At 35.0% G+C, this 27,534-nt stretch overlaps 1 protein-coding gene across 1 annotated transcript in view; it reads right to left on the reverse strand.

Moving 5' to 3' along the window:
• GTF2A1L (general transcription factor IIA subunit 1 like) overlaps window positions 1-27,534 on the reverse strand; it is a 44,865-nt gene continuing 17,331 nt past the window's right edge. The window contains exons 7-9 of the mRNA XM_040453803.1: window positions 8,338-8,598; window positions 7,533-7,622; window positions 1-270 (exon numbers count right to left, since the gene is read on the reverse strand). Of these exons, the coding sequence (XP_040309737.1) occupies window positions 163-270; window positions 7,533-7,622; window positions 8,338-8,598 (459 nt within the window). The 3' untranslated portion in view covers window positions 1-162. The remainder of the gene's footprint in view (window positions 271-7,532; window positions 7,623-8,337; window positions 8,599-27,534) is intronic.

The following is a 27,534-nucleotide window of genomic DNA, read 5'->3' on the forward strand; positions in this document are numbered from 1 at the left end:
TTGTATATTTGTATCTCCATCTGAATTATAATTTTATTAAATTCCATACAGTGAACTAAAAATTTGAGCAGGTCTGAACTGGACTATATTTAAAATAAAAATAAGTTTGACAATACATAATATAGTCCTACTGATGTTTATGATGTATAGAGCTCATAAGTTTTACCACTCTGCATCACCAATGGCTTTTGCAAATACATAGTCTCTCCCTCCAAAACACATAACACCATCTTTCAAATAGAATTTCCATTTGTTCTTGCTTCGATGAATCTGGAGGGAGAAAAATAGTCTAAATTAATTAATTTTACAAATTAAAGGATAATTTACAATACTTTGCACATAACATGGGATTGTTCTGACCCTAAATGGGAGTTCTTTAAAAATAAAACCTCCTCGGTAGGTGATGGGCTTTGAAGAGGGCATCTTCTGGGATGAGCACTGGGTGCTGTATGGAAACTAATTTGACAATAAATTTCATATAATAAAAATAAATAAATAAAACCACCTCAAGATAGTATTGATTCATTCAGCAAATATTTGGATTCCTATGTGTCTGTCAGACATTGTTTTAGGCACCACAGATATATCAGTTTAAAAAACAAAAACAGGGGCGCCTGGGTGGCTCAGTTGGTTAAGTGGCCGACTTCGGCTCAGGTCATGATCTCGCAGTTTATGAGTTCGAGCCCCGCGTCGGGCTCTGTGCTGACAGCTCAGAGCCTGGAGCCTGTTTCGGATTCTGTGTCTCCCTCTCTCTCTGACCCTCCCCCGTTCATGCTCTGTCTCTCTGTCTCAAAAATAAATAAACATTTAAAAAAAAAACATATGTATAGTCATAAAAATTCATATTTTTAATATATTACTTTGTAAAAACTGGAAAAATTCCTACCTTTGAGTAGTGTACATTTTAGTAAGTATGGGGGAAACAGAAACCTAATAGATACCTAAATTATGAAGAATATTAAGAGACACTAAGTGCTATGAAAAATAGAGCAGGAAAAGGAAGATCGCAAATACAGAGGTGGGTTACAATTGCAAGTAAGACATTAGGGTGGGCCTGACTTCTGAGCTAACATTTGAGCAAAGACTTAAAGAAGGTAAAGGTTAAAGCCAAGAAGATATTGACTAGAGAGAATTCCAGGCAAAGGGAACAGAAGCACAAAAGCCCTGAGGAGGGAGATACATGGACTGATCAAGAACAGCAAAGAGTTCAGTATGTCTACAAAGGAATAAACAGAGAGGATGTAGTTAATGTTATCAGGAATGAAAAAAAGAGGACTTTCATTTTGAAGGAGAAATTCACAGTAAAGCGCTGAGCAAGACCAGAAGATACAGCTTATAATCTATTAGATTCCACTGGCAGTTCCTTGGATCTAATAAATCAGTCTATTTACGGACAAAATAAAAACTAGAAAATCCTACTACCTCAAGAGGTAAGAAACCATAAAATCATTGTTACCTCTGGGTAAACCACAAGTTACTATTTAAAAACCTTATAGGGGTGCCTGGGTGGCGCAGTCAGTTAAGCGTCCGACTTCAGCCAGGTCACAATCTCGCGGTCCGGGAGTTCGAGCCCCGCGTCGGGCTCTGGGCTGATGGCTCAGAGCCTGGAGCCTGTTTCCGATTCTATGTCTCCCTCTCTCTCTGCCCCTCCCCCGTTCATGCTCTGTCTCTCTCTGTCCCAAAAATAAATAAACGTTGAAAAAAAAAATTTTTTTAAACCTTATAAATGTAGGATCTGAAATCAAAGGTAAAAATTAAACCCACTTATTTACTGCAAATAGTCAAATCAAAGAAGAAAAGTCTGTGACCAGTATTCAGCTTTATTTTGTGAAACATAAGAAAATATAAATGCTAAACTCCTATTTGTGTGGAGAAAGAAATCCTATTAATGGAAAATCTCTTCTCTGAGTTTGACTCCCAAATTTACACTAGAACATATCTTTAAAAGTCCCTGGGAACACAACAATGACACAGAATCCTGAACTCAGCACAGGTAATAGTATCTGCCCAGAATCAGGAGAAGAGTAGCAGCAGCAACAGCTCATTCTAGTAACTTAATTCTAGAAATAGTGCATAAATAGTTTATTTATTCTAGAAATGCAACAATGGTTCAATATTTGGAATTTATTAACATAACACCTGTACTACTAGACCTAAGGAGATAAATCATATAATAAACTCCAATGACACTGACATTTATTTAGAAATGCAACAATGGTTCAATATTTGGAATTTATTAATATAACTAGACCTAAGGAGATAAATCATATAATAAACTCCAATGATGCTGACAAAGTATTTGATAAATTAATGCATTTTAGATTTTTTTTAACTCAGTAAGAATCAAATATTGCATCCTACACACACACACACACACACACACACACACACACACACCTCCACCTCAGCATAAAACTGTCTTCATGGTTAGTGGGGAACCCTAAAAGTAATCCCACTAAAATCCCACAGACAAAGATCATCCGAGTTTTTACTCCAGAGGTCCTACCTAATACAATTAGGTAAGAGGAAAGAAAGTACAACTGACACTAGCCAATGCAAGTAGACGAGAAGAAAGAAGCAGAAATATAAAAATTGGAAAAGATAAAAAAGACTTGCAGATGCAATGATTGCATGTCTGAAAAACCTAAAATAACCAATTAAAAATTACTAAATAAGAATTCACTATTCATACAAAATTAATACACATTAACTCATAACCTTCATGCATACAAGCACTGGTCAGAAGATACAAAGAAAGAGCCTTTTTACCATAACAACAAAAGAGATAAAATAGCTAAGAATAAATTTCTAAAATACTGATCTACGCCATTCAACACTCTCTCCTCTTTGAAATATTCTCCTCACTTGGCTTCATGAAGAAGTACTAACTTTACCAGATATTACAAATCTTAATAATTAAATCAAGGTAGTATAAGCCAACGGACAAACCAATGAGACAAAATGGAAAATCAAGTAGTAGACCCAAATATAGAGAGAAATTTAGTAGATGATAAAGGAATCGTTTTCTTATTCGTGTGGACAAAATAGACTTTTCAGTAATTAGGAAAACTGAATAGCCACCTGGAAAAAAAAAAATGTCAGAATCATACGTTACATTATACTCCAAGATAAATACCAAATCAAACAACTTATATTTTGAAAAAGAAACCAAAGAAATACTAGAAGAAAACATAAGTGAATCCATTTAAAATTTTAAGAAAGAACTTTGTATTATGACTCAAAATCAGAAGCCATAAAAATTAAGGTTGACAAATATAACATCTGTATCAAAGAAAGAAAAAGCACTGAAAGCAAACAACTGAGGAAAAGCATTTCTGCATATACCAAGAGCCAATCTTCCCCAAAACAATACAGACCTATTAGAAATCAATAAATAGACCAATAATCCAATTGTTTTAAAAAAATAGATAAACGTTATGAACAAGCAGTTCACATAAAAGTAAATACGAATGGCCCTTAAAAACATGAGAAGTTAAAATTTTCACCAAGACATCATTTTTACTTTTTATAACAGCAAAGATCCAAATATTTTATTACACTCTATCGGCAAAGCTGTAAGAAAAGCAGCACTCTCAAATATTGTAATAGGAATATATACCGGAAGATAGTCTAGGAGAGCAATTTAGCAATATCTGACCAAATACACTTGCCCTTTGACCCAGTAATACCATTTCTGGGGATTTTTTTTTTTAAGATTTTGTTTTTAAGTAATCTCCACACCTAATGTGGGACTTGAACTTACAACCCCAAGACTGAGTTGCATGCTTTACTGACTGAGCCTGCCAGGTACCCCACTGGGGATTTTTTTTAATAGATATAACTGCACACATAGGAGATGTATTATAGATGTGATCATTCAATAGCAAATGACTGAAAAAGAACTCAAATATTCATCAGTTGGGGATTGGTAAAATAAATTTTAATAATTCTGCAGTAGAATATTATATAATAGCTATAAAAATATTAGCACGAAGATCTCCAAGGTATATTGTTGATGTCTTAAAAGACAAGGTATAGAGTAGAGTGTTGTCTAGGCTATCTTTCAGGTTTGTATTTGAATAAAAACACCCTGTAAATATATTAAGAAACTAGTGTATCTGGTTACTTTTTTTTACGCTCAAAGAAGGGACAAGAAGCTATTGGTAGGCAGCGTAAGTAGTGAAGGAGTAAGAACCAGACTTCATGGTATACCTTTTATAGTGTTTTGATTAACATATGTGTATACAGTATCTATTCAGAAAACAAAGCATATATATTTAAAGAGAAACATACTGTGTTACATACGTAGCAATTACTCATTGTACCAGCATCTAATAGACAAGGACAGCTATAAACTAAAGTTTGCTAAACTGTTACATGAAGACACAACATATTCAAATGGTTTTACAATGCACTATAGTGTCCTATTTATGGCATAGAACACTCTCATCTATAGTAAAAGGTTTCATTTCACCATTAATCTTCCCTATATATCATTATTACTTTAACCTTTATACTAATCTTGGTCATTCTCTAAGCCTCTGAAATAACATAACTGTATCCTTTAATTCTCACTCAGCATGGTGACCAATGACCTTCATTTAACCCTTTTTCATAGCACATCTTAATACTTTCAAAGCTTTCCCCAATTGTTAACTTATAAATTTCAAAGGTAAATTCCATATGGTAGTCAAAGCCAGATAAAATATACTAAAAACAAAAACAAAAACAGCACTTCCCAAAGTTTAATAAGCATGCAAATCACCTCAGGGTCTTGTTAAAATGCACATTCTGATCCAGTACCCTGGGATAAGACTCAAAATCCTGCATTTGGAACTCTCCCAGACAAAGTGATACTATTGGCCTTCAAAACATGCTGACTAGTAAAAGCTCTTAAAAGACTACTGAAAAGTCTTTCAATTTACTTGAGTTTGGTTATGTTAAATACTACTTGAACAAGAACTGGGAAGATACTCTTTCATAAAAATCCACTGTTGGCAGTGGTCCCTGCCATCCCACTTTGACCTTATAGATATATTTTCTCTGCTAGCTATCTTCTGACTTCATCAGTCCCTTTTAAGACCAATTCAAGGGCTCCCCAGTGCCATGGTTTAAAACATTTAGTACTGTTTTTAAAATAACTCTCAGTTAGGACTCTCTAACAACTAGATTTGTTAGCACTATACACCTAATATCACTCCTGTGTACCCCAAAAGTGGTTAAGAGGTAAAAGACAATGTGGGAGAAAACACTTTGAAAAGTACAAAGCACTATGCAATTAATTACAAGCTATTTCCCACAATGCAGTATAACAAAGGATACTATATCCATAACAGTCTAGAAAATTCTCTGTGACTCTATGGAATGCATACATAACTTAGTGCCTTAGTGTTTTCTTCATGGAAGGCAATACACTGCTTATAAGAAACAAAAATAAGTTTCAAACTAAGAAACGCTCTCTTTTATATTACCTATTTCTTCATATGCTTATGTTTACCAGCATCTAAATTGCCATTTTCTATCTATATGAAATGTTATAAAGGAGAAAACAATCTTATCTTTAGAGAAAAGAATTTATTTTTATAAGAATTCAAAACACCATCCCCTATTTCTCTTGAGTATATTGGAATTGTTACCGGAAAAAAGGCAAAGATGTAAATATGCATTAGTCATCAGGGAAATGCGAATCAAAACCACAATGGGATACCACTTCACACCAACTAGGATGGCTAGAATCAAAGAGTCAGATAACAAGCATTAGTGAGAATGTGGAGGAATCTAAACCCTCATATACTGCTGGTGGGAATGGAAAATGGTAGAGCCACTTTGGAAAACAGTCTGGTAGCCCCTCAAACTATTACCACATAACCCAGAAATTTCCAAGAGAAATAAAAATATATGTTCACACAAAAACTTCTATGTGAATATTTAAAGCAGCATTCTTCATAATAGCCAAAAATGGCAACAATCCAAATGTCCATCAACAGATGAATGGATAAACAAAATGTGGTATATGTATTCAATGGACTAGTATTCAGCAATAAAAAAGAATGAAGAACTGTCACATGCTATGACATGGATGAATCTTGAAACACTGTATGGAGTAAAAGCAGCCAGTCACAAAAGACCACATATTATAGGATTCTTTTCATATGAAACTCCAGAATAGGGAAATCTAAAGAGACAGAAAGTAGATTAGTGATTTCTTAGGCCAGGGGTGGGGATCGGAGGAAACACGGAAATATGGGGGTGAGAACTAAAGGGAATAGGGCTTCTTTCTGAGGTGATTAAATGTTCTAAAACTGACTATGTTAACAGCTGCACATATTCATGAATATACAAAACCACTAAACTGTACACTTTAAATATGTGAGTTGTACAGTATGTGAATTATATCTCAAAGCTGCTAAAAAAAAAAGATGTAAATATGCATGAATTAAAGACAAAAGCTGGCCATTCTACTACATAATCACAGAGTATTTAAGAAGAAGAAAAAGCAGTATTATATTTTAGTTGCTAAAGTTGAATTTCTTCTAAATTAATTTCTATGTTTGAAAACTGACACACCTTCAACTCTCTTTGTTGATCATTTTCTAATGTCCAACTAATCATCAAGTCCCCTTGATTCTTCCATCACCATCTCTGACTCTTCTACGTTCTACACTGCCATCCTTAGCCTGGGCTCTCGTTACTTCATTTCTGCGCTATCCCTGTTCTTACCATTTGCCTCTGCTTAATAAGCAAATATGGCCAGTTTTAAACCCAATTATAATTTTTTCAGTAACATTCTCAGAATACTAATGTCCACCAAATCGTTTCAATTTCTCCTACCAGGATTCTAGGTTTTCCCATCTGCTGTGAACTCTGTCCCCAACCCAGCCTCATTTCCTAATACATCCAAAAGAACACTTTATTCAAAGCAGAGCTGCCTCTTCACTGTCCCTTGTACATTCTACATGCATTCATTTCTTTTATCAAGCTGTTCTACTCAGAATGTCTACTCTCCACACTTATCTATATCTTACAAATCATTTAAGACCTATTTCAGAGTTCCATGTCACCCATGAAGGATTTGTGGAGAACTCCAACTATGAACAATTTCTTACATTTCCTAGCTACTTTTTGGACTTACTGTCTGTGCCACATATCTTAGCATTTGATTTACATGCCACTCATCTTAGCATCTGATTCATATGTCACATATTTTAGCATTTGATTTGCCTGTCACATATTTTAGCTTCTGATTTACCTACCATCTTATTGTACACCATTCTTTAATTACATATAGAAATATCCTGTTTCAATCAGAAACATCTTGTTTCAATAAGATAATTCTCAAGACAAGAACTATCACTTTTTTGCTATCTCTGAGACCACACAGCGCAGTGTTAGACACAAAATATATATAATTAATTAGCTTTTTCAAGATTAAGTGTGAACTGTAACTCATCATCTTATTTTCCATCATTTTACATAGCTTTCTACCATAAATGCAATTAATAAACCCAAAGTCTAAAAGGTGAATATGGTACCTTGTCATACTGGCAGACAATTACATTATCCGTGTCAAACAGGTCTGGCACATCCTGCTCACTAACATCATCTCCAGAATTTAAAGGGTCCTAAAGATGAAAGATGGTTACATTAAGGAATTTAATGATGCTCTGAATTTTTTAAAGACAGAGATACACATAGAAATAAAGGAACTTGGGGAGAGAATAGTATCATACTGAAAAAGTAAAATAGCCTGAGTTTGAATCCCAGCTTGGTCACCTAATAACTCTAAGACTGACCTTTGTCAATTTACTAAAACTCCTCATATCTCAGTTTTGTCATATGTTAAATGAGGTTGGTAATAAGGCCCATAGATAGGGTGGTGGGAATGTTAAATAACGTAAGATAGGTAAGACTTAAGTATGGTACCTGGCACATCCTTAAGGCCACCATAAATGACAGTACTACTTACATGCTTCCTAATTACCACATTCCACAAAAATTTTACTTCATCTATCAGAATCAAAGCAGACATTGCATGCTTCTAACCTGGCGGCCTTCTGTACCTCTACTCCCATCTTTTAAACTCCCACTATCTCTAGTTAAGACCAACAAATAGAGTGGCCAATTCCCAAATACTTAATACTAGTTTGAATTATAGTTTACAAGTTTAAATATTAGGGTGCAAATAAGTCTCATTTTAAAAGACTAAACGCAGAGTTAACCTTAACTGTTATTCCTCTTGATTAAAGTATACTTTAATATACTTTATATTAAAGTGCAAAGCATATTAAAATACAAATGCTATAATTTTAAAAATTTCATCTCAAAAGTGATCCTCACCTCTTCTACAACGTCTATTTGAGGGTCTTCATTATCACTACTATTGGCAGTTGAATCTTCATTTGATATACTGTCAGCTTCTTCTTCAAGTACCTTCAGGTCTCCGGCCTCAACAATCCCCAGAAATTCGTTCTCATCGACATCTCTTGTACTTCCTATTTCATCATTGGAAGATGTATCACCGGTTCCATCTATTTGAATTATCTCATTAATATCATCATCAGTTACCTGATTGCTTAAATCCATCTGAGAATTAGACTCCTAGAAAGAGAATGAAATCTAATAAAGTTTTTCAAGTCAAAAAGTATGTAACACTGAATCACATGAAATATAAAATTAGTTAAACATTTCACAAGTGATCTTAAAATAGATTTCTGTTCTATATTTCCTTCCTTTCCTATCTATGTTCTCGAATTTTGAATTCTAGAACAATCCCAGAATGTCTATGCAACATGGGAATAATTTTTTTTAATTTTTTTTAAGTTTATTTATTGATTTTGGGAGAGAAAGTGCAAGCAGGGGAGGGGCAGAGAGAAAGGGAGAATCCCAAGCTCACTAGTTTCAGGTAATAATTGCCAATTTTTATACATACCACCTTAACTTTACACAGTACTTATTAGGTTTTAACGATTTCATTTTATTTTAAACAATAATTTGGAGTAGAAAGGACAAGTAACATCATGCTCACTATATAAATTAAAAAGCATAAAGGATTGAACTAGCTGAAATAAGCTAAGCACAAAAGGACAAATACGAATCAAAATGGATAGAACTGAAAAGAAAAATGGACAAATCTAATTATAGAGAATTCAACATTCCTCTTTCCGTGATCAACAGAAAAGTAGACTTAAATTTAGTAAGGATGTAAAAGACCTGAAAAATACAATCAAACAATTTAACCTAATTGACATAGAATACTCCACCCCAAAATAGCAAAATACACACTTTTAAAGAGCACACAGAATGTTCACCAAGATGGACCATATTCTAGGTTCTAAAAAACAAACCCTGAAAAAACTAAGACACACAAAGTATTTTCTCTAAGCATAAAGGAGTTAAACCAGAAATCAGTAACAGAAAGATCTGGAAAAATCCCCTGATATTTAATAATTACATTTCTAAATACCCATGGATCAAAGAGTAAGGCATGAGAGAAAGCAGCACATAATTTTAACTGAATGCAAACAAAAACATAACATTTCAGAACTTATGAAATGTAGCTAAAGCAATGCCTAGAGGGAAATTTACAGCATTACGTGATATTAAAAAAGAATTAAGTTTCAATCAATGGCCTAAAATTCTACCCTAAGAAACTAAAAAGAGAAGACTGAATTAAGCTCTTGGCAAAAGAGAAAATAATAAAGATAAAAAGAGAAATAAATGAAATTGAGCACAGAAAAAAATTAAGTCAGACAAAGTTCATTCTTTAAAAAGATCAATAAAATTGATAACTCTCTAGCCAGACTGACAAAGAATAAAAAGGAGAGAGAGAGAAAAGAAACAAATAATACTAGGGATTAAAGGAGTGTTGCCATAGATTCTGAAGACATTAAAAGGATAAGGAAATTGTCTTCAGCCATTTGAGCTTCTATAACAAAATACCATAGACTAGGTAGCTTATAAACAATGGAGATTTTTTTTTTCTCTTCCAGTTCTAGAGGCTAGAACACCCAAGATCAAGGCATCAGCAGATTCAGTATCTGGTGAGAGCCCACTTCCTGGTTCACAGGCAGTGCTAACTCACTGTGTCCACACATGGTAGAGAGACTACAGAATTCTGTGGAGTCTCTTTTATATGGCAACTAGTCCCATTCATAACGGCTCCACTCCTAATTACCATCACCTTTCAGGGACACAAACATCCAGACTAATATAAGTCAGTTTACAAAAATTAATTGTATATCTATATAGGAGCAATAAATGAATAGAAATTGAAATTTTAAAACAGTACTAATTAAAACAGCAATAAAAAGAAACTCATCATATACAAGAGATCCTCAATAAGGTAACAAACAGATTTCTCAGCAGAAACTTTGAAGGCCAGAAGGCAGTAGGATGATATGTATTTAAAGGGCTAAAAGAAAAGACTGTCAACTGGGAATTCTATATCTGGCCAAACTGTCCTGCAAAAATCAGTGAAAAATTAAAGCATTCTAAGATAAAGGCTGAAGGAGTTTGTTACCATTGGACCTGCCTTACAAGAAATGCTAAAGGGAATCCTTTAAATTGAAATGAAAGGGAACTAGACAGTAACTCAAAGCCATACAAAAACATAAAATTTTCTGGTAAAGATAAATACATAGACAAATATAAAAACCAGTATTATAATTTTATTTATAATTCTACTTCTTATTCCCATATAAGATTTAAAAGATAAAAACGTATTTATAATTATAAATCTATATTAAGGGGAACACAATACATAAAGATATAATTTGGGATATCAATAACAAAGTGAGGGAGGGCAGAGCTAAAGAGGAACAGAGTTTTTTTATGAGATAAAAGTTGAGTTGGTATCAGTTCAAAATAGATTCTAATAACTTTAAGATGCCATAAATAATCCCCATGGTAACCACAAAGAAAATACCTATAGAGTACACACAAAAAGATATGAAAAGGGAATCAAAATTTGTCACTCCAAAATCAACTATATACAAAGGAAGGCAGTAAGAAAGAAAATGTGGGGCAAAAAAGCTAAAAGACACACAGAAAACAAGTAGCAAAATGGCAAAAGCCCTTCACTATCAGTAATTACTTTAAAGGTAAATGGACCAAACACCCCAATCAAAAGACACAAATTGGCAGAATAGATACTTACTATGTTGTCTATGAGACTCACTTTAGATCTAAGGATGCACATAGGTTGAAAGTAGAAGAATGGAAAAAGATACTCTATGTAAATATTAACCAAAAGAGAATTGGGATAGTTATGCTATTATCAGACTAAATAGACTTTAAGTGAAACACAATTAAAAAAAAAAAAAAAAAAGAAAAGAAAAACAGCATACAATCAAAAAAATAATCAATTCACCAAGATGTAACAATTATATACATATCTGCACCAAATATCATAGCTCCTAAATGTATCTAACAAGCACTGACAGAATACAAGGGAAAAATAGATAGCTCTAAGATAATAGTAGGAGACTTCAATACCCCACTTTCAAAAATGAATAGAACCACCAGACAGAATACCAATAAGGAAATAAAGAACTTGAATATTATGGACATATAATATAGGCATAAGTATAGTTGGACCTAACAGACATATACACAACATGCCACCCAACAATAGCAGGATACACATTTTTCTCAACTGCACACAGAACATTCTCTAAGAAAGACCATATGTTAGGCCACAAAACAAATCTCAATATTTAAAAAGACTGAAATCATGCAAAGTATCTTTTCTGATCACAATGGAAAGAAGGAAAACTGGAAAATACAAGATGTAGAAATTAAACAACAGACTCAAAAAGTCAATGGTTCAAAAACAAGAAATAAACAAATAATCAATCTTGACCATATAGTTGTGGGCTCATTTCTGGGTTTTCTATTGTTTCATTCATCTGTGTGTCTGTTTTTGTAACAGTACCATACTGTCTTAATCACTACAGTTTTATAATATAGCTTGAAGTACAGAATTGTAATGCTTCCATCTTTACTTTTATTTTTCAAGATTGCCTTGGCTATTCAGGGTCTTTTGTGGTTTCATACAAAGTTTAAGATTGTTCTGGCTCTGTGAAAAATGCTGGTGATATTTTGATAGGGATAGCTTTAAATGTCTAGATTGCTTTGGGTAGTATAGACATTTTAACAGTATTTGTTCTTCCAACCCATGAGCATGGAATATTTTTCCATTTCTTTGTGTCATCTTCAGTTTCTTGCATAAGTGTTTTACAGTTTTCAGAGTACAGATCTTTTACCTTTTTGGTTAAGTTTATTCCTAGGTATCCAATGGTTTTTGGTGCAATTGTAAATGAGATCAATTCCTTCATTTCTATCTGCTGCTTCATTATTGGTGTATGGAAATGCAACAGATTTCTGTATGTTGACTTTGTATCCACAACTTTACTGAATTCGTATATCAGTTCTCAATTTTTTGGTGGAACCTTTTGCATTTTCTATACAGACTATCATGTTATCTGCAAATAGTTAAAGCTTTACTTCTTCCTTGTGAATTTTGATTCCTTTTATTTCTTTTTGTTTGTTTGTTTGTTGTTGTTTTTTTTTTTTTTTTTTTTTTTTTGGCTGCTTGCTAAGACTAGGACTTCCAGAACTATGTTAAATAACCATGGTGAGAATAGACATCCTAGTCTTGTTTCTGACCAAGCTCTCAATTTTTCCCCCAATAAGGATATTAGCTGTGGGTTATTTCACATATGGCCTTTGTTATGGTGAGGTGTGTTCCCTCTATCCCTACTTAGTTGACAGTTTTTATCATGAACGGATGTTGTACTTTGTCAAATGCTTGTTCTGCACCTATTGAGAGAACCACAGGTTTCATATTCTTTCTTTTATTAATGTGGTGGTCAACTAATCTTCAACAAAGCAGGAAAGAATATACAATGGAAAAAAGTCTCTTAAACAAATGGTGTTGGGAAAACTGGACAGCAACATGCAAAAGAATGAAACAAACACTTTCTGACATTATACACAAAAATAAATTCAAAATGGATTAAATACCTAAGTGTGAGACAGGAAACCATCAAAACCCTAGAAGATATGCCATTTGCAACTACATGGATGTAACTGCAGGGTATTATGCTAAGTGAAATTAGTCAGTCAGAGAAGACAAATATCATATGACTTCACTCATACAAGGACTTCAAGAGACAAAAGAGATGACTGTAAGGGAAGGGAAACAAAAATAATATAAAAACAGGGAGGGGGGAACATAAGAGACTCATAAATATGAAGAACAAACTGAGGGTTACAGGAGGGGTTGTAGGACGAGGGATAGGCTAAATGGGTAAGGGGCACTAGGGAATCTACTCCTGAAATCGTTGTTGCACTATATGCTAACTAATTTGGATGTAAATTTAAAAATAAATAAATAAAATTTTCTTTAAATGTTATTTTTTTTTCAACGTTTATTTATTTTTGGGACAGAGAGAGACAGAGCATGAACGGGGAAGGGGCAGAGAGAGAGGGAGACACAGAATCGGAAACAGGCTCCAGGCTCTGAGCCATCAGCCCAGAGCCCGACGCGGGGCTCGAACTCACAGACCGTGAGATCGTGACCTGGCTGAAGTCGGACGCCTAACCCACTGCGCCACCCAGGCGCCCCAATAAAATTTTTTTTAAAAATCTAGAAGAGAATACATTGGCCAAGGCAAGTTCTTACTAGGTATGTCTTCTGAGGCAAGGGAAACAAAAGCAAAAATAAATTATTGGGACTTCATCAAAAGAAAATGATTCTGGGGGCGCCTGGGTGGCGCAGTCGGTTAAGCGTCCGACTTCAGCCAGGTCACGATCTCGCGGTCCGTGAGTTCGAGCCCCGCATCGGGCTCCGGGCTGATGGCTCAGAGCCTGGAGCCTGTTTCAGATTCTGTGTCTCCCTCTCTCTCTGCCCCTCCCCCGTTCATGCTCTGTCTCTCTCTGTCCCCAAAATAAATAAACGTTGAAAAAAAAAAATTAAAAAAAAAAAAAAAGAAAAGAAAATGATTCTGCACAGTGAAGGAAACAATCAACAAAACTAAAAGGCAACCTTTGGAACAGGAAAGGATATCTGCAAACGACATATCTGAAAAAGGGTTAATAGCTAAAATCTATAAAGAACTTATAAAACTCAACACCTAAAAAATAATCCAGTTAAAAAATGGGCAGAAGATACAGACATTTTTCCAAAGAAGACATCCAGATGGCTACCAGACACATGAAAAAATGCTCAACATCACTCAACATGAGGGAAATACAAATCAAAACTACAATGATGTATCACTCCATACCAGTCAGAATAGATAAAATTAACAACACAGGAAACAAAAGGTATTGGCAAAGACAGAGAGAAAGGGGAACCCACTGTTGGTGGGATTGCAAACTGGTGCAGCCACTCTGGAAAACAACATAGAGATTCCTCAGAAAATTAAAAATGGACCTACCCTACAATCCAGCAATTGCATTACTAAGTATTTACCTAAAGGATACAAAAATGCTAATTTGCAGGTATACAAGCACCCTCGCATATATAGCAGCATTGTCAACAGCCAAATTATGGTAAAAGCCCACATGTCCATCCACTGATGAAGAAAGATGTGATATATATACATACAATGGATTATTACTCAGCCATAAAAAAGAATGAAATCTTGCCATTTGCAACCATGTGGTTGGAGCTACACAGTATTATGCTAAGTGAAGTAAGTCAGTCAAAGAAAGACAAATACCATATGACTTCACTCATGTGGAATTTAAGAAGCAAAACTTTATGAACATAGTGAGGGTGCGGGGAAGAGAGGCAAACCAGAAAACACTCTTAACTGCAGAGAACACACCGAGCGTTGCTGGAGAAGAGGTGGGTGAGGGGATGGGTTAAATGGTGAAGGGTATTAAGGAGTACACTTGTAGTGATGAGCACTGGGTGTTGTATGTAAGTGATCAATTACTTAAGTTCTACACATAAAACTAATATTATACTATATGTTAACTTGAATTTAAATAAAAACTTGAAAAAATACAAAACAAAAAATCAGTCTTTTAAGATATAAAATATCTTAAGACAAATAAAAATGAAAATGTAACATAGCAAAATTTATGGGATGCAGCAAAAGCAGTGCTAAGAGCAAAATTTATAGCTATGAATGTTCACACTAAAAAAAAAGAAAAGTCTCAAATTAACAACCTAAATCTCCACTGGAAGGAACTAGAAAAAGAAGAACAAAGCCCAAAACTACTTCAAGGAAGGAAAAAATAATAATTAAGGCAAAGATAAATAAAGAACAGAAAAACAATAGAGAAAATCAACAAAACTAAGAGTTGGTTCTTTAAAAACAATCAACAAAATTGATAAGCTTTTTGTTACACTGATGAAGAAAAAAATAAACCCAAATAACTAAAATCAGAAATGAACAAACTTTACTACTGATTTTACCAAAATAAAAACAATTATGAGATAATACTATAAAAATATTCATGGGAGACTATTATGAACTGTATACCAACAAATTGGATAACCAAGATGAAACAAATTCCCACAAACACACAATTTACCAAGAATGAATCATGAATAGAAAATCTGAATAGATCTGTAAGAAGATAGAATTAGTAATCAAAAATCTCTCAACAAAGAAATTCCCAGAATGAGATGGCCCCACTGGAGAATTCTACCAAACGTTTAAAGAAGAATTAACACCAATCCTCAAAAATCCTAAACAAAATACTAACACAAACAGAATTCAACAGCACATTAAAAATACCATACACCATGACCAAGTGGGATTTACTCCTGTAATGCAGTGATGACACAACATATGAAAAATCAATCAATGTAATAGAATATATTCACATAATGGGGATGGGGGAGGGGGACACACAATCACCTCAATTGATGCAGAAAAAGCATTTGACAAAATTCAACACTATTTTATGATTTAAAAAAACCACTAGGAATAGAAGGAAATTGCCTTAACATAATAAAGGCCATCTATGAGAAATCCTCAGCTAACAGCATACTCCATGGTGAAAAACTAAAAGCTTTTCCTTTAAGATCAGGATCAAAGCAAGGATGCCCATGCTTGCCACTTCCATTCAACAATGTACTATAAGTCCTAGCTAGGGCAATTAGGCAAGAAAAATAAATAAATAACAGGCATCCAAACTGGAAAGGAAAAAGTAATATTATCTGTTTGCAGATAATCTCATTTATGTACTACTTCATTTATGTACAAAACCCTAAAGATTCCAGACACATAAATATAATAGAACTAATGAATGCATTCAGCAAAGTCACAAAAGACAAAAATCAACACACAAAAATCAGCTGCATTTGTATACGCTAACAAATAAAAACCTGAAAAAGAAATGCAGAAAACAATTCCATTTACAATACCATCAAATAGAATAAAATACTTAGGAGTAAACATAACCAAGGAGTCAAAAGACTTGGTCACTGAAAACTACAAACATTCCCGGAAGAAATTAAAGAAGCCAGAAATAAATGGGAAGATATTCTGTGTTCATGTATTTAAAAGAGTTAATATTGCTAATACCACCCAAAGCCATCTACATATTCATTGCAAACCTTAACAAAATCCAGATAACATCTTTTGTAGAAATAGAATATCCATATTAAAATTCCTATGGAATCTCAAGAGACCCTGAAAGAGAAGATATAAGTTGGAGGTCTAACACATCCTGATTTTAAAACTTACTCCAAAACTATAGTAGTCAAAATAGGGTGGTGTTGGCATAAAGAAAAACAACAAACTAATGGAATAGCATAAAGAGCCCAGAAACAAATTCTCACATATATGGTCAAATAATTTTTGACAACAGTGACAAGCCCATTCAAGAGGAAAAGGCATCTTTTCAACAAATGGTGCTGGGAACACATGCAAAGAAATGGAAGTTGGACCCTTACCTTACACTACATACAAAAATTAACTCAAAATGGATTAAAGACTTAAACATAAGAACTAAAACTATCAAACTCTTTAAAAAAATCATAGAGGAAAATCTTCATGACATTGGACCTGGGAATCATATTCCTTAGATATGATACCAAAAGCACAGGTAAAAAAGGGGTGGGGCAGGGGGAAATACATAAAGTAGACTTCAACAATATTTACCTTTGTGCATTAAAGAACATTATCAACAGAGTAAAAAGGCAACCCACAAAATGGAAGAAAATGTTGGCAAACCACATATATAAAGAGTTAATATACAGAATATATAAATAAACCCTACAACAACAAACAACTTGACTTAACAATGCACATAGGACTTGAATAGAACTTTCTCCAAAGAAAACTTACAAATGGCCAAAAAGCACATTAAAAGATGTCCAATATCACTAATAATTAGAGGAACGCAAATCAAAACCACAATAAGATATCACCTCACACCCATTAGGATGGCAATAATCAGGGGCGCCTGGGTGGCGCAGTCGGTTAAGCGTCCGACTTCAGCCAGGTCACGATCTCGCCGTCCGTGAGTTCGAGCCCCACGTCGGGCTCTGGGCTGATGGCTCAGAGCCTGGAGCCTGTTTCCGATTCTGTGTCTCCCTCTCTCTCTGCCCCTCCCCCGTTCATGCTCTGTCTCTCTCTGTCCCAAAAAAATAAATAAACGTTAAAAAAAAAAAAAAAAAAGGATGGCAATAATCAAAGGGAAAAAAATGCTGGTGAAAAAATAGCGCTGGTGAGGATGTGGAGAAATGAACCCATTGTGCACTGCTGGTAGGAATGTAAAATGATACAGCTGCTATGGAAAATAGTATGGCAGTTCCTTAAATTGTTTTTAATAGAATTGCCATATGGATCCATCAATTCCACACTTGGCTATATGCCCCAAATAATTGAAAGCAGAGACTCAAAATATTTGTACACCCAAGTTTACATTAACATTAGTCAAAACTGCCAAAGGGTATAAGCAACCCAAGTGTCCATGGATAGATGAATGGATAAACAAAAAATAGATAGATAGATAGATAGATAGATAGAGATATATAACAGAGGATTAAACCATAAAAAGGAAGGAAATTCTGACACGATTCAACATGGATAAGCACTGAAGACATTATACTAAGTGACAAGGGAAACAAAAGGACAAATACTGTCTGATTCTACTCTTATGAGGTATCCAAAGTAGTCAAATTCAGAGATTGAAAATAGAATGGTGGCTGCCAGGGATGGGGTGAGAGAAGAATGGGGAGTTATTATTCAATAGGCATAGAGTTTCAATTTGGGAAAGCAAATATGTTCTGAAGATGGATGGTGATGATAGTTGCACAGCAATGTGAATGCACTTACTGCCACTCAAGTACACAGGTAAAAATGGTTAAAATGGTAAATTTTTATGAGGAAAAAAAAAATCAATGGTGGTAATGAACTGTCAAGTAGGTAATAAAACAATGAGATACACAGGGCACCTGGGTGGCTCAGTCAGTTAAGCATCTGACTCTTGATTTCAGCTCAGGTCATGATCTCATGGTTTGTGACATCGAGCGCTGCTGACAGCATGGAGCCTACTTGGGAGTATCTCTCTCTCTCTCCCCCTCCCCTGTGCACTTGCACACATGCTCTCTCTCAAAATCAATTACATAAACTTCAAAATAAATAAAATAAAATACAAAACAGAGTGGTACAAAGTGCTGGTAACAGGAAAACTGGCACAACCTCTGGCAATATACGTAAAAAACCATGGAATTTTCAGTTTGTCAATAACACTACCTTTAAAAACATATTTTTAAAAGCAATGCAAATAAAGCATAAAATATGAATAAAGTTGTCCTTGATAGTGTCTTTTAGTACTATTTATAATTGTACTTAAAACCATAAAATACTTAAATGAAAAATAATACATATGATACACGCATGTTGAGAATTACAAGACATTAATGACAAAAGTCAAGACCTAAATAAATAGAAAATGTGTCGTATCTATGAACTGGAAGACTCGTTGTGGTGATGTCAATTCCTCCCTTGATCCAACACAAATCACAACACAAATCAAAGTCCTAGCAGTTTTTTTTAATTGACAAGCTCATTCACACATTTATATGTAAAAGAATTAGAATAATCAGACAACTTTGAAAAAGAACAAAGAGACTTGTACTCTCTGACATCCAGACACACTATAAAGCTATGATAGTTAAGACAGTGTGGTATGAGTGAAAAAGACACATGAATTCATGAAACCAAGTCCAGAAATAAACCAACACATATGGTTACTGCTTCTCATTAAAGGTGAAATGCTTTAGACACTCAGTGAGCTTCAGACAGTGATGCTAAAACAATATTCATATGCAAAAGACAAAAGAACCTAACCTTGTACTATATACAAAAATTAACCCAACATGGATCACAGTCCTAAATGTAAAACCTATAAAATTTTTTAAACATGTGAGATCCTTGCAATCTTTGGTTAGGTAAGATACATAAGCAGAAATTAAAAGGAAAAAATAAGCATACTTCATCAAAATCACAAACTTTTCCTTTCCAGAAAACAGGATAGAATAGCAAAGATGTGAAATAACTACAAATCCTATAAATTGCTAGGAGAAATGCAAAATTCTACCATACATTGCTAGTGAAAATATAATGGCTTTGAAAACGAGTGTGGCAGTTTCTTACAAGCATATATGTATCATTATTACCTAGAAATCCCATTCCTAGGTATTTACACAAAAGAAAAGAAAATCTACATCCACACCAAAAAAAAACAAAACAAAACAAAAAAAAACCCTGCACATAAATGTTTTTACAAGCTTTATTCACAAAAGCCCAAAACTGGAAAGAATCCACATGTCCAAATGGTGAAGGACTAAACAAACTGTGGTACAACTGATATATAAACAACATGGATGAATGACAAATGTATTATACTGAAGTTATATGTTGTTGGATTCCATTTGCTTGACATTCTGGAAAACGCAAGCCTATACCAAAAAAAAAAGCAGATCAGTGAGTGGCTGAGAGGGACTGGAGGTAGGGAAGATACGGACTATGAACGGGCATGAGGAACCTCTTTAGGGTGATGGAAATGTTCTGTATCTCAGCTTGGTACTGGTTATGTAATTCCAGGTTTGTTCAAAATTCATAGCGTACACTATAAACTGTGTACCTAAAACGTGTGAATTTTATTGTATGTTAATTCCACCTCAAAAAATCTGATTTTTTTAAGTAAATTATGATTAGGCCTAGGCCCAAAACACATAGTGGAATTGGCTCTTTTGTTTTAATACTGACAAGTACTGGGAACCTCAAACCACATCTTTCTGTTGCAATCAGAGCTCCCAGAGTACTTTTCATGAATATTAAGGCTTATTGAGAAATAGTAAAGATTCCAGGACTCTTCTGATTGAATTAATGTAGCATCATGAAACTTTACTTAAGTCAGTTAAGGTCCTCTTTACTTTGGGAGAGGAGTAAGATTACAAATCCAAATTTAATATCAGTAACTGCAAAAGGGTTTTGTCATTCTCAACTTCTTCACAGAAGCACTTCCACCAAGCAAAGTTCGTGTGCTTATCTGACTCTAATCTCCTAAGGTGGTGATTTGACCAAACAGCCAGCAGTTTCGTAGCAACATCCAAAACTGATACTGCAGGATCATGAATAGAAAGATGTAAGCCTTTCATATAGCCAAACATCCACCACACAGATCATCAATGGACTTCTCCCTGTCAAACTGTTACGAGGGGGTTTTCATTCTCTCTCAAAAATAATCAATGTCTCTCCTGGGATCACTTAACAATTTCAAGCATTGTCCTTTGAAAAGCCAGAGAAATTCTGTGTGAAGAATTTAACATTTTGCCCACATTTTTTGACAAATGTCTTGGAAAAGGCAATAATTCAATACTTTCGCTCTAATGTATTTGAGTTTCATGGCAGCCTATGAGACTTCTCTTAGAATTATTGGCTGTGTCTTAGCATTAATGTATGCCATGTGCTGAAATAGATAGCAGTGCTCTCTTTACTGAAGCAGCAAAACCATTTGTTGCCAACCACCTCAGAAGCTCCATCAGTTTAGACAGTACCAAATTGTGCTAAGAAAAATATTATAATAATAATGTTTCATAAGACAGCAACTCTTTTGATGGTGCCAATGTGCAAATGATGATTAAAATCAAATGCTAGCTGCCCTGAGAAGAATTCATATTTTTATCCTGTTGAATGTTAAAGGCAAATTACTGCTGATTCTTCTATGAATTCCAGCTGAATGAGAAGAAGTGTCAACCAGTCTAGTTCACATGACGTCATCTGACAGAAGCACAGCTTCCATTTTCTTTCTCTCTATAAAACAAACCAGCTCAATAATTTCTAAGATTCTCAGTTTCGCCAAGGTCTCTTCAATTGTATATGACTTCTGTGCCTGGGTAGTACACAATAAACAAATGCATGAGATGCTTCAAGATAAAGTTCTGTTTGCCCAATCCTGCTTCCAACACTTTCCTTATAAGTTTTCTTCTAAAGGACAGTATTTTTCCAATGGCTAGTAAGGACTGATAAAACTTCATACCTATTGAGATGATAAATATAGAACAAGAGAAACCTAAGATCTAACACACTTTCTTTTCACATTTTCAAACTAAACTCTGTGAAATTGAATTGCCTATAATCATAATGGCAGAGCACATCCTCTTTAATTCTTAACAGAAATTTAATCCAGGTATTTACCATAATGTGGTGGCAATAATGATTATGTATTACCTGACCATGTACAGTGACAGCCCATGCCACTCCACTCTTACTTGGCATGAAATATACCTTAACATATTTTGACAAATACACAAAATTATTTTGTTAAACTGGTTTTTCTATAAAGAAAAATATCACATATCTTGTTGAAAAATCTTTGATTTAGAGATATTAATTTAGGAGCGACACATAGTGACTCAAAAAATATTTGCTCAGTTAACTGAATTCTGAATTCAAATAACGATGACTTTTTACCTTTCAGAGGAGTATCAGAATGGATTTGAAAGAAAAAATAAAGCTCTTAAAGCTATATATTCTTTTAACTCCCTCACTCCATCCATTTTTCATTCATACGTTGACTGTGAGCTAAATCAGTGGTTCTTAATCTTAACTACATTATTACAAACACCTCAGAAAGCTCTTTAACACTAATGAGCAGACTCCATTCCAGGACAAATTATATCCAAATCCCTTGAGGTAGGCCTGAACATTATTTTTTTCATGCTCTAGTGATTCTAATACTTAGCCAGGGTTGAAAACTACTAAGCCAAATCAAGTAATCATAGATCTTTCTCTTCAAAAGCTTAATTCTAGGGGTGCCTGGCTGGCTCAGCTGGTAGAGCATGCAACTCTTCATCTTAGAATCGTGAGTTCAAGCCTCACATTGGGCACAGAGCTTATTTTAAAAAATAGGGGCGCCTGGGTGGCGCAGTCGGTTGGGCGTCCGACTTCAGCCAGGTCACGATCTCGCGGTCTGTGAGTTCGAGCCCCGCATCAGGCTCTGGGCTGATGGCTCAGAGCCTGGAGCCTGTTTCCGATTCTGTGTCTCCCTCTCTCTCTGCCCCTCCCCCGTTCATGCTCTGTCTCTCTCTGTCCCAAAAATAAATAAAAACGTTGAAAAACAAATTTAAAAAAATAAAATAAATAAATAAATAAATAAATAAATCAATCAATAAATAAAATGGATGGAACTGGAGGGTATTATGCTAAGTGAAACAAGTCAGTCAGAGAAAGACAGATATCTTATGTTTTCAATCATATGTGGAATTTGAGAAACTTAACAGAGGACCATGAGGGAAGGGAGGGAGAAAAATAGTTACAAACAGGGAGGCAAACAATAAAAGACTCTTAAATACAGAGAACTGAGGGTTGATAGGGGTGAGGGACAGGGGGGCAGGGAAAATGGGTGATGGGCACTGAGGAGGGTACTTGTCGGGATGAGCACTGGGTGTTGTACGTAAGTGATGAATCGCGGGAATCTATTCCCAAAGAGCACACTGTATATACACTGTATGTTAGCTAACTTGACAATAAATTAGAAGGAAGGAAGGAAGGAAGGAAGGAAGGGAGGAAGGAAGGAAGGAAGGAAGGAAGGAAGGAAGGAAGGAAGGGAAGAGAAAGAGAGAAAGAAAGAGAGAAAGAAAGAAAAAAGAAAACAAACTGAAGAATACAAGGCATCAAAATGTGAAAGGCTAAAGTTGCAAAAAATAAACATATGTGCATTTTTATCTTTAAAAATAAATAAAACAAAAAAAATAAAAGCTTATATTCTAGTATACATGAATGTGTATATATTTTTAGGTGTTATGTATACAGAGATTAATAAAATGTACCTCTCAGTACAAACAGGACACTTTAAAGTATCTTTTAACTACATTATGACACACACATGCTTAAGGTGCAGTGAGAACACAGAAGACATATAACCAATCCAAAAATGAAGGGGGAGGGAGTAGGTCTAGAGGCACTGAAGTAAAATTTCTGAACTATTAAGTGGATAAGCAGTCATTAACCAGAGAGAAGGATGGGGGAAGAGGGGGATTTGGGCACTCGGCAGAGGGGATAACAAAAGCAAGAGAGAGAGGTAGGCTACAAGGTTAGCAGAGAATTACAGTTTGGTGTTCCTACCAAAGTAGTAGCCATGAAATGAAGGAAAAGTAACTAAGAAACTCTGGCAGAGAGAGAACATGGAAGTCCCTGCATACCACATTAAGGAGCTTGAACTTTACCTTGTAGGCGATAAGACATCAGTGACATGTATAGCAGGCTGCATTCTGGGTAAAGCTCTGGCAGCCATAAGAAGCTATAAGATAATAGCTAACATGCTCTGAACACAACCATGTGCTAGGTAGTGTGCTGCTGAACACTTCCCCCTGATCATCTTCTGCAATCCTCCCACAGTGACTCCATGGTAGATACCACTACCTTTATTATAAGTGAGGAAACAATAGCTTGCCAAGTCACATAGTTATTAAGGGAAACAGAAGGCATCAACAATTTGGACCCCCGAAGCCTAGGCCTTTAACCTCTAAAATGGATCGACTGGGAAGACTAGAGTGAAAAAAAAGCAAAGACTATAGACTAAAAATTTAGTTAGGAGACTATTACATTATCTCAAATGAGAGACAATTAGGACAACAGCAAGAGATGGAGAAGAGGGAAAAGATTCCAGAAATATTTAGTATTAAAGTTATAAATAAATAAGTTATCAAAATGACATGATTCAGTCTTAAAAAGGAATGAAATTTTGACACATGCTATGACATGGATAAACCTTGAAAATCTTCTGCTAAGTAAAATAAGCCAATCACAAAAGGGTAAATATTTTATGATTCCAGTTATGAGGTGTCAAATTCATAAAGACCGATAGTAGAATGGAAGTTATCAGGGGGTAAATGGAGGGGTTAATGGGAAGCTACTGTATAATGGGTACAGAGATTTGGTGTCAGACAATGAAAAAGTTCTAGAGATGGACAGTAGTGATGGTTGCTCAACAATGAATGTACTTAATGCCACTAAACTGTATACCTAAAAATGGTTAAAATGGTAAACTGTATGTTTTATATATATTTTGCAGCAATTTAAAAGAAAAATTTTAAAAAGCACATGATATAAAGAGAATAGGGGGAAACAGAGCGCAAAGGTCATTGTAATCCTTAGCGTGGGAGACCAGCTAGGCAGTGGTACCATGCAGTGTCTCTGATGAGGGACAACGAATAACACTCCGGTAGCACTGTCTAGAAGGCAAAGAGACATGAGAATGAAGCTCAAGGGAGTAACAGGGTTAGAATCACAGTCATCAACAAATAGGTGGTAGTTAAAACCATAATAATCCATGAGATTGCCCAAGGAAAACATCAAGTAGGTAAGAGGAGAAATGGTCTGAGGACAGAACCTTAGGAAACAGGAGGAAGACATAAAGAGGATCTCACCAGGAAGGTAAGAGGATGCAGTCAGACAGGTAAATAAATAAAAGATAAGGCAGCAGAAGTAATGATATTTGGAAGTGGTACCATGAGCATGATGCTAAGGCAGGTAAGACATAAAAAAGAATTAAAGAAGATACATTACCCTACCATTTCTCCTTCTGCTCCTACTTTTTGAAGTTCCCAAAAAGACCTCATTTTCTAGTTCTCTAAGGCATTCTGAGATTATAAAACTAAATTCCCACACTGAAGAATAAGCTAACATAGTAATACACACTTTAAAATAGGAGCACATCGAAAATTGTGAGGAATATATTTTATACAACAGTAAGAATGTAAACCTATAAACCTACATGGAAACTTTACATCTTTGGTAGTCTACACAGGTCAAGTAAATATGTGTACTTAATTGTACATGTGTAACTTGCTTTAAGCAATAAGAATTTCTGAAAAGCTACTTAAAAAAAGAAAATCTATGTATAATTCTGAAAATTTTAACAGCATTAACTTTACCAGATTACTAGTAACTATTTTTAAAGGTCCCTTACTAAGTATTAATAAAAAAAACACCTTATAAAATAAATACTTTTGACTATCTGGATTTTTGTGTTTTAATATAGCTCTCTTTTAAAACTAACCAAAGAGTTAATACGGAAAGTTACCCAATTTATCACATGCCCATAAAGCACAACAGCACTAATCTAAAGCTTACTGTGGTGCCAGGAGCTATTAAAAACTATACAAATCATCTCTGATAGTTCTAAAAATTATGAGGTTGGTTTCCTGCCTACTTTACGGACTGTAACAATTTCAGAGACTTACATTACATAGCTTGTTTGTAAATGGTGACTCTGGAATTTGAACCTATTGTGGCTTCCAACTTAAGCTCTCGACCACTATCCCCTAAACAATTCTTGATAATTTCCCTTAACTAATCTATTTCCCCATATCAGAAGTACAAGGTGACATCTAATACGTAACAGTAGAGTAAGTCCTTGAATCATCACACCAAATATCTGCAAAGTTCATACAGAGTTCAGGCAAAAAGTGCCTCCAAAAGTTTTAAGTGATAAAAACAAACACTTATTTTAAATACACAATTATTTTTTTTCCTCAAAAACAAATGTTTCATAATTATGAGGTTAGCCTACACTTCTTAAATTTTATAAATAATGTGGAAATAGAATGAAAAAAATACTGAAAACAACATTTTAATCTTTATACTCTAAACCCAAACTCAACTTGCTAAAAGAGACTTGCTAACAGCTTTTGAACAGGCTTCATCAAACATCTGAAACATTCTCAAACAGGTCAGTTTCTGATAGTCCCTGTGTTCATCCACTGTCCTTCACTGCACCCTTTATCCTTCCCTTCTACCTAGGAAAATGTTTTATTTTATTTTTTTTTAACGTTTATTTATTTTTGAGACAGAGAGAGACAGAGCATGTACGGGGGAGGGTCAGAGAGAGGGAGACACAGAATCTGAAACAGGCTCCAGGCTCTGAGCTGTCAGCACAGAGCCCGAAGCAGGGCTCGAACTCATGGACCGCGAAATCATGACCTGAGCCGAAGTCGGCCGCTTAACCAACTGAGCCACCCAGGCGCCCCTAGGAAAATGTTAAAGTAGCACTTAACTATGCATTGCTACAGATCTGTACAGCAGTTCGAGAGACCACTGAACTATTAGCTAGAGACACAAACATTTAATTAGTTGTCATAGGTCACTAAACTGTATAAACAGAGTCAGCTTTATTACCTATTTTACATTTGTAAAAAGAAAGCAAGATTTTTAATTTTTAAGATTTTTGAGAGAGAGAGACAGAGAGACAGAGCATGAGTGGGGGAGGAACAAAGAGAGAGGGAGATACAGAATACAAAGCAGGCTCCAGGCTCTGAGCTGTCAGCACAGAGCCTGACATGGGGCTCGAACCCATGATCTGTGACTTCATGACCTGAGCCAAAGTCAGACGGTCAACCAACTGAGCCACCCAGGTGCCCCGCAAGATTTTTTTTTAATTTTGCCATCCAAAATTCTCCATGAATTGGTCTTCCTTCACTATGAATTCCTTGGAAATTAATAATTCAAACCTATTTTTCACATGCAAAGTTAATTAGAAGCTATTTTTTAGTAGTCTGAATTTCCAAAGATATTAACTGGTATTTCAGCAAGCAGAGAGAAATAAAATATTAGCAAGATAAGGGAAAATTTTCATATGGGAGTTGCAGAAAATTTTGTAGAGCAATTGAAAAAAATACTTTGGCTCTCTTTTATGTATTAAGTACTACAATGAATTACCTCAAAATATTCATTTAATTACTAGGATGGATTTCTGGGTCTTTTAAATTTATATGCAAACAAACATTCTCACAATGTAAGGAAGAGGTAAAATGGATTACTTTAAAACAAATACACTTTCCTTTAAAGAATATTCTAGGGGCACCTGGGTGGCTCAGTCAGTTAAGCATCTGACTTAGGTTCAGGTTATGATCTCATAGTTTTTGAGTTTGAGCCCTGCATCGGGCACTGTGCTGAAAGCTCAGAGCCTGGAGCCTGCTTCGGATTCTGTGTCTCCCTCTCACTCTGCCCCTCCCCCGCTTGCACTCTGTCTCTGTCTCTCAAAAATAAGTAAACG

This window comes from Herpailurus yagouaroundi, unplaced genomic scaffold (assembly GCF_014898765.1).
Source record: "Herpailurus yagouaroundi ecotype Mexico unplaced genomic scaffold, PumYag 210, whole genome shotgun sequence".
Taxonomy (NCBI): Eukaryota; Metazoa; Chordata; class Mammalia; order Carnivora; family Felidae; genus Herpailurus; species Herpailurus yagouaroundi.